The following is an 8,880-nucleotide window of genomic DNA, read 5'->3' on the forward strand; positions in this document are numbered from 1 at the left end:
ACCACCCACACTTTCCGGGGACACCTGGCTGGGCTGGCCCTGTGGCGTGGTGCCTTGTCCCAGTCCCGCCTCCAGCGTTCCTTTCTAGAGGAGGTGGCTGAGGAGACGGCAGGGCTGGCTCTGGCCGCTGGCTTTGCCACCCCGGAGGAATGCTGGGTGCCTTTTCGGGAGGGTGCCTTCCCGCAGCAGTGGGTGCTGCTGTCCCCGCCATCCCCCATCCTGCGGCCGCTGGGCCCCCCTGCCTGTGGGCAGACCGCCTGCGATAACGTGGAGCTGGTGTCCCACTACAACCAGCACTGGCCGCTGCGCGGCTGGAAGGCGGTGCGGTACCGCGTGGTGAACCTGGCGGAGGATGACGGCGGGCGGCCCACGGTCAGCTGGGAGCAGATCTGGCGGCAACACCGGGCTCTGAGCGAAGCTTTCCGGCCCTACAACATCTCCTGGCAGCTCAGCCTGCTGGACGTACACAACTCCTCTCTGCGCCGCCGTGCCGTCCTCCTGGGCTGCGAGCCCAGCAAGGTGGGCAACGAGCGCTGTGACCCCGAGTGCGAGCATCCCCTCACGGGCTACGACGGCGGCGACTGCCGAAGGCCCGGCCGCTGCTTCTCCTGGAAGCGCCGCGACGGCGTCTGCCACGTGGAGTGCAACAACATGCTGGACGACTTCGACGACGGCGACTGCTGTGACCCGCGGGCCACCGACGTGACCAGGACCTGCTTCGACCCCGACTCGCCCCAGCGGTAGGCGTGGGGCTTGTGGGGGGTGGTGTGTCAAGGGATGGGATGCGCCCTCTCCCCACCCTCTGCTCTGCATCTGGGTGTTGCTTCTGACCAGTGGCTTTCCGGCGTGGGAAGGCAGAGGGGTGTTTTCCCATGGATGGGTGGGTGTGTTTGCCATCAAAAGAAGTAAATCCTATGGTGTGACATGGCACCCTCTGTGAAGCCCTGCCAGTAAATGTTTTTTCCCCGCAGGGGGATTCCCAGTGCAGAGCTGCCAGCCTCTGGTTACATGCCAGTGGGACTGTGGGCATCCCTGGGGTGGGCAGAGCAGCCCGTGCAAAGGATATTGCTTACCCTGATCCCCTGCAAGGCATGTAGCTGGGGAATTGCTGCCCTTCCCCACCTTCTCTGGATGTGTCTAAAGTCTGATTTCTTCATTTGTGTTCAAAATGCCTTTTCTTGAGTGCTGGGGTGGGGAGAAGGAGGCAACCCAGCAGTGCAAGATGTGAGGCACAGGATTTGGAAAGGTGTGGGTGGGTGTGCCTAAGCCTCCCTGAACCTTGCCCTGGGGGAGTCATGTCTGCAAGGAGATTCCCTTGGTTGGAGAAGGCCGTGTGCCTTCACTGTGTGCTGCAGGTGCAAAACAACTTTAAAACACACATGGACTAAAACCCACGGAGCATCAACATGATGCATTAGGGGACTCTTGCTCTCCCCAGGGGTCTTTGGAGTCAGAGCAGGGGGTGGGATGGAGAGGAAGAGCCACTCACGTGATGGGGGACCCTGGGCTGTTGGGAGCAGCGTCCTCAGTGCAGTCGGTGGCTTGTACCCACCTGCCCTCCTTGCTGGAGCCTCTGGAGTGCCGACAGCCCTGCTGATGGCTTCCAGCACTCGGGGCTCTGCCAAATGTACTTTCTGGATGGAGATGGGGAAGGGGGAAAAAAGCCGTGGCTTTTCCTTTTTTTTAATGTTTCATTTAAAGCCATTTCTGTCTCAAAGAAAACTCATTCCGTGCTGTGACAGGCAGAGGTGCCTGCTGGAGCGGGAGTGGTGCAGCACACGTGGCAGCATCTGTGGAGAAAAGCTGCACGGGAGCGTTTTAGGGACACATCTGTCCTTTGATCTTCTTCCTCCTTCGCTTTTCTTTCCCTGGGCTGTGGGAGCAGAGAGGCTGTAGCCGTAAATCCCTTCTTCCCAAGTCTGCTTCTTCTCTCAGCTTCTTTCCAGGCGGGACACGGAAGGAGGAGGGAAGCAGGTGTCTCTGTCAGCGGTGAGGGAGAGGAGCAATGCTTTCCCTCCTCCCTTCCCGAGCCTTTCTCACCCATCCTTCAGTTGCCTGAGAAAACGTAGGAGAGAGATGGGGAACCTTTCCCAGCCACACAGAGAGCCATCACACCGTGTCCCTGCGCAAGCAACCCTGCCCAGATGTTCTCCCACCTCTGGAAGTCTCTTTGGTGACAGCCACCATGGCCATCCTGTGCTCACCTGTCCCCTTGTTTCCCATGCTGTGAGCCAGCGTGGCAGTGCTTTCCTGACCACGGGGAGGTCCTCCCTGACGAGGGAGACTTGAGCAGATGAAAAGCCTGCTGCACAACAGCTCTCCACTTGTGGTGGCCATCAGCACCCAACACCACTTGGCCTTGGCTTTGGCAGGGCAGAGGCTCTGTCCTTGCCTCTGTGTGCGGTTAGAGAAATGTTTTCATCCTCAGGCAAGAAGGGCTCCACCTTAAATTGAAATTGGCCAAATTTTTGCTGGTATGAATCAGGGCTTCCATTTGTCAGGATTTTCCCCTGAAAGTTGGGAAACAAAACAAACCAAAACAAAAAAAACCCTAGCTTCTGTGGGAAAGGAATGGGAAAATGGGATCACTAGGGGAATAAATCTTTTGCAATTTTCTTTCTGCAGACCTCATTGGTCTGCACAGAGGACAAAAATGATTGTTTGTAGACCAAACTCAGAAACATGAAATCCAGTGCGCCTGGCATTTGGGAAATGAGGGGGCATGAGTTGAATCCTGCTGCCACTGAGGTCTTCTGAGCTGCTTTTGGCCGGCTTCTTCAGAGAGCACAGAAAAAAGGAGTCACTGAATGGTTTGGGTGGGAAGGACCTTTAAGTGCATCCAGTTCCATGGGCAGGGACACCTTCCACTAGACCACATTGCTCAAAGCCCCATGCAATCTGGCGATGCTGGTGGACATCCACCCTCGCTGTGCTCATCCCTGCTGAGGATGGTTTCTGGGGAAGAATGTTTGTGGGGAAGCCACTGGGAAACTAGGGGGTGTGTGTTTGGGAAAAACCGAGGTGAACTTGTGCTTGCCGAAGAGCGTGGCCAGGTTGGTGTCAGGTTTGGTCCCCCAAAATTGGTGGGTGAACCCCAAGACACAGAGGCAGGGGACCTCAGCCCGAGGGGTTTATTCAGGCAGAGCTCCCGCTGATTGAGTGCTGCTGCGTTTGCTGTAAGGTATTATACTTAAATGAGCAGGGCAGCTGGCGAACTTACAGAAGGATTTTTAGGGTGGAAGCCAGAACGGGAGAAATAATGTGAAATAAAATTTAACAAACTGCGGAAAGGCGGCACAATGGGAGCCAGGTGCTTTGATGCGAACAACAGCTCTGGGGCTGTAGCTGAAGGAGAGCAAGCTGGCTGCTGCTCACCCAGACATCTCTGCTTTCCCACACCTGTGCCAGAGCCCAGGAGGGAGCTGTGGCTTTGGGAGAATCAGGGGAGAGGGAAGCCTCCCCACTGCAGGTGATCTCTGCATCTCCTTTCAGATCAAGATGGCAAGACCAAAAATCTTGGGATCTTTTTTCATGGATTAAATAATCTCCATTTCATTTCAAGGCTTTCACAAAGAGTGGTTTGGGTGTGAACGTTTCTTAGCACAGCCAAAAATAATTGAATTGAGAAAGTCAGAGTGAGACACTGGGCAGCTTTTTACCAGCACTGTAGAGAGATTCAATGTATTTTGGTGAAGGGTCTCAATACTGTGTCTTGTCCTTCACAATTGTGAGCACTCAAGCAAAGCTTTTTCCATCTTCACATATCCCTGATTTAAAATTCCCTCTTGGGCTGCAGCTTAGAGAGAGGTAAATTAGAGGGAAGGGCTCAGGAACAGCGATGGCTTCAGTGCTTCTTAGCTGGTGAACATCTCGTTATACTTCCAGGGCTACAGCTGGTGCCAGCTTATACCCTCACCCAGGGGAGGGAAACGAGGTTTGGAAAGGATTATTACTATTTTCATTACAAGGGTGTGTAGTGACAGACAAGGAGGGATGGGTTTAAGCTGAAGGAGGTCAGGTTTAGATTAGATATTAGAGGGAAATTGTTCCTTGTGAGGGTGGGCAGGCCCTGGCACAGGGTGCCCAGAGAAGCTGTGGCTGTCCCTGGGTCCCTGGAAGTGTCCAAGGCAGGGCTGGATGGGGCTGGGAGCAACCTGGGGTAGTGGAAGCTGTCCCTGCCCATGGCAGGGGGTTGGAAGGAGTTGATCTTTAAGGTCCTTTCCAAACCGAACCATGCCAGGGTTCTGTGAAAACTGTGGTGGGAACGGAGCCAGCTGTGGCCAAGGCAGGAGCTGGGATAAGGGTTGGTGCTGAAATGGTGTCAGCGGCCACTGAATCACATTGCTGAGTCTCTCCTGCACCTCCTCTGGTAGCACATGGAACAAGACAAGCCCTGCTGAGCTGGGAGCCAGCTGGGCCACCACCCACGGGTGACACCCACCAGCGGGACTGTGCGTTTGTGGCTGGAGGGAGACTTGAGCAAGACCTCGGGTGAAGAGCTGTGTGTAGACATCCCTGCAAGGCACCCCACACAAGGCACCCTTACTTCCCAAGCAGGGGCCATGGGAAGCAAGTCACAGACTTCCCACTCACCCCTGGGCCACCTTATGAGGAACAAGGGGACAGCAACATCAGGAGAGCTACTGACTATCATCCTTTACCCAGTTTTATCCTGACTTCAAGTGTTTTCCAGGAGTTGCTGGCAGTCCAATGTCAGGGTCTGGAGTAAAATTTGCCTTGATTTTCTGCAGGCTCCCATCTTCTCACAGAGCCTGAGTGCTGCTGTAATTGGTCCTCTTGGAAGGAAAGCAGCGACAGCTCATTAGCAGCAATTAACACTCAGCAAGGGTTCCCCCTCGGGCACTTAGTCAATGAGAAGCTGGTGTGTGACACAGTTAATGTGAAAGAAAAACCGGAGGGGAGTCTGGAGAGCAAAGTGGGTAAGGGCAGAGCTGCTGGGCCTTTCATCTTGTTGCCCAAAGTAATGGCAGAAATAACCAAAGTGACAAAAGGAGGTGAAAACGGACGAGGTGTCTCCAGGCTTGGTGGCCTCCGCTGGCATGACCAAGGCTGTGATGTTAAAATGTACCTGATTAACTGGACACTTGATGGGCTTTAACGCAAGCTTAGCTGGCCTCCCTCCTAAGGGACTGGTGCTTAATTGGGTTAAGGCTGCTTGGGAACCTCCTGCAGTTTAATCCTTGTCTTCAAAAGCTGATCCAGATTAACCTCACTAAAAGTCTCTGGTGGACAGCCCCTGAGGAAGAAAGAATTGCTCTGAGCCATCCCTGGGCACCTGAGCAGCCCCTCGTCAGGAGATGTTCAGCTGAATGAGGTTGGACCTGAGGGTGTCCAATTGAGAGCAGGTGAGGCAATGAGGGGCCAGAGCTGACCTGCGCAGACCTTAATCCCAACCAGATGGTAAACCAGCAAAAACAGCATTCAAATTAGCTACTGCCTTCCCCTTCTTCTCCCCTTGCTACAGGAAACCTTAGCAGGTCTTTCATAGTGCAAAAGAAGGCAGGTATGTGCAGAGTTATTGCAAAAGTAAAAGCGTTGGGTACAATCTCAGGCCACTGGCGATGTTGCAGAGAACAGACTCAACTGGAGGTGGTAGGTGTCTGCTGCTTGTGGTGGTTGGATACTGGAAGGGTGCATGGGAGAGGGTGTTTTCAGTGATTCCCATTGCCTGTGGAGTGGGAGAAACTACGTTGGTCCCATGAAGAAAGCATGGTTAGGAGGTTCTCTACTCAGGACCTGAGCTCTGGCTGCTTTTGAGCTCCCGATGGCACCTCTTGGAGTCCTACTGGCATGTATGGCCAAATATTGTCCTGGTGTATCCAAAGAGCCAAGCCTCAAGTGCTGGGCTTGGGGCTTTTAAGGGGTGAGGAGGGGAGTGCTTTGGAGACCCCAAAAGTGGCAGTGATGGGTTCACTGGCTTCTGAGCTTGCTGCTTCTCCTCTCTAGGATACCTGCTGGGACTGTGGGGGTGCAGGAGTAAACAGGACTTTTTGCTGGAGCCTGATGGTTTGTTGGTGGGTGCTTTAAAGTTTCCTGAGTGCTTGGATTTGAGCTCATTGGAAAACTTTTCCTTTCCTTCTAGGAAAGTCCCTTCTCTCTGAGCTTTCCTGTGGATTAACAGTTTTTAAACTTAGCAAAAATAGGAGGGGATGTCTTTGGTAAAGCCCACGTTATCAAGTGGGCAGGATGTCTCCCAAGTCACCTGCCTGTGGTGGGATTTGGAGGCTGCATCCATGTGACTGTGCCTCAGCCCACCCAGAGCCCTAGCTTGGGGGTGAAGACCCCAGATTTGCTTTTGACCTTCTCAAAGTGTTGGACAGTCTGGAGATGGATATTCTCTCACTGGAGGGTGTTTGGCATGTTACCACCCTTAGTTCCAGGAGCCCAGCAGTGGGATTTTGCTCCCGAGAGGGAAGACTTGGGACGGTGGGAGACTGCACTGCTGTGGCAGAGGAGGTGGTGGTGCCAGCTCCAGCATGGACACTCCCTCTGAGGCACATGTGGCAGAGCAGGGTCTGACTCAGCCCATCCAGCAGCTGGAAGGCAGTGGGACTGTGGGAGTGACCTCTTTCCAGAGGGAAATAACCAAGCACTAAGGTGCCAAGGGCCCGTGCAGGCTCTCGGGAGCTCTTTCCAAAGGCAGAGGGCTCCATGTGATACCCACTTCTGGTGGGGCCAGAGCTCTCTCGTGTTACCCCACGGGGCTGGAGGAGCAGCACCGGAGCATAGCCAAATCCATCTCCAAGGGGTGGCTCCCACTCCCATCTTGGTGATGTGCACAAATCTTCCCTGCTTTTTTTGGGTGCTAACTTAGGGAATAACATCACGGCGATGCGCTCCTTTTCTCGCCGAGGTCGAAGGCTCGGGGGTTAATTTCCAGCAAGCCTCTGTGGGAGGATGAGTCTCCCTCGCTCCCATAAGCCTTCCAGTGAGCCTGGAGCTGCCGGGCTGTGTGCTCCTGGAGGAACCTGCTAGGTCCCCCCAGGGGTGACCACATCTCTGTGGGAGAGGGAGAACATGATCCGCGTGTGAGCGAGGGCACAGGACCCCTGCCCAGTGGCTGTAGGCAGCCCGGGTGCTTTCGGGGAAAACAGCTGTCCCAGATGTGAGCTATTGTTCTAGCAAACACCACCGACTCGGGGGGCTCACTTGAGGGGGGCCGATTGTGTTGGGATGGCAATTGTGAAGGAACAGCATGTGTCCGATGGCTGGGAGGGGTCACTCTTTGTTAGGCCTCCCCAGGGCTCCTCCTCATCCTCCTGTACCCTCGCCTGTGGGTGGAGGACGCCAGCTGAGGCGCTGGCCAGGCCCGTGAGACCCCAAGAGCCGAGGTGGCAGGGGCTCGGCAGCCATCTGGGGGGACACCCCGGCGGCTGGCACTGGTGCTGCCTCTGGGATGATTTAATCTTCCTGGGTTGGCAGCCTGAGCTACGGCCACGGGAGTCCTTAAGTGAACATACTGCTCTTAGTTTTCCTTGGCCCAGCCACCACTGTTATTTAGGAAATCAACTCGCCCCTTTCCAGAGGGCAGTGGGGTGAGAGGGAAGGAGTCCAGCATCACCCAAACCCACTGAGATGGTGTGAAGCAGAGGACTCGCTTTGGAGGCTTTAAGAAGGATGAGGATGCTGAATGTTTGTGACTGCTGCCTCCCAAGGGCTGTGCCAGGGATGAGAGGCAGCCTTGGATTTTTATTTTTCTTCTGTTAATGTATGATTGTTACACTACAGAATTTCCCCACTAAATTATCTTGTGTCCTTTTTATATCTGTGAGGAAGGCATTTTTAGAATACTGGCTTGTGCACTTTGTGCTCTGGCTGGGACACCCAGTTGCCTGGATCTAAAAATAAGTTGGAGGCTTAGGACTTGGTTTTACCCTAAAAAAAAATAAATATATGCACATAAAAAGCAACTTGGAGACATTTGGCTTGAACAGATTTCTCTTCTTTTCCTCTGTCTCAATGCCCTTTCTGACCAATATCATGTTTGCAAAGTTTTGTCCTTTAGTGAGGAGTTTAGGGTGAATGTAGCAAAGTTTTGGATCTTTTGGGAAGACTAGGCATTGCTATTGTGGTGAAGAGTGCACGAGGAGGGGCTTATTGACCACAGGGCTGTGTGGTTCCTCTTGAGCAGTTAGCTCAATGCCCTGGGAGCATCATCCTTGCTCAGCACGATGATCCACTGCTGTCAGGCCTGTTAAAGCATCCTTATCCTGCCAGTGCCCAGGAATTGGAACAGAAGTGACAGGCCAGGGACTGGAAGGGTGGCACCCTGGTCTTCTGCCACCCTTTTATTGCCTTCTGCTGCTGGCCTGTGCTACCCTGCTGAGGGATGGGATGCCCATTGCAGCTGGCTGCAGGCTCGTCTTCCCCAGCCTCACAGTGTCTGTGGTGCCTTTTCTGCTGCCCTGTTTGTCAGGGAGGCTGGATGAAGGAGAGAGACTGATTTTTTAAAATTTTTTTTTTTTCTTGTCACCTCATCTGTTTTTGGAGATGGCCTCAAGCTCGGGGTTCTGCCTTCTGCATCTGTGAAGAAACCAGTTTGTGGTCTGGCCCCCGTTTGCCAGCCATGCCTCCTGTCAGGAGGTGACCAGGCTGCCTCCTGAGACACATTAGTCCGTGTTTCTCTCCAGCCTGGACTGATTCTAGCAGAGATCTCCACGGCCTCCCTCTCTGAGGCCTGGTGCTGAAGGTGATGTGCGCCAGTCCCAGCTCTTGGGCTTTAGGCACCTCCTCACTGCCACATGTGCTGTAGGGTCACCTTCACCATCTCACCCAGTCCACAGCTCTCCCTCTTTCCCAGTAGCTGAGATCTGCCCTGTGAAAAGCAGGGTGCTGTGGGAGAGGAGGAGACACTTGGGA

The 8,880-nt window shown here is 54.2% G+C and overlaps 1 protein-coding gene across 1 annotated transcript in view; it reads left to right on the forward strand.

Annotated features, from left to right (window-relative positions):
• PAPPA2 (pappalysin 2) overlaps positions 1 to 8,880 on the forward strand; it is a 96,124-nt gene that overhangs the window by 14,521 nt on the left and 72,723 nt on the right. Inside the window, exon 3 of the mRNA XM_017737395.1 lies at positions 7 to 740. Within this exon, the coding sequence (XP_017592884.1) occupies positions 7 to 740 (734 nt within the window). The remainder of the gene's footprint in view (positions 1 to 6; positions 741 to 8,880) is intronic.

This window comes from Corvus brachyrhynchos, unplaced genomic scaffold (assembly GCF_000691975.1).
Source record: "Corvus brachyrhynchos isolate BGI_N302 unplaced genomic scaffold, ASM69197v1 scaffold466, whole genome shotgun sequence".
Lineage (NCBI taxonomy): Eukaryota > Metazoa > Chordata > Aves > Passeriformes > Corvidae > Corvus > Corvus brachyrhynchos.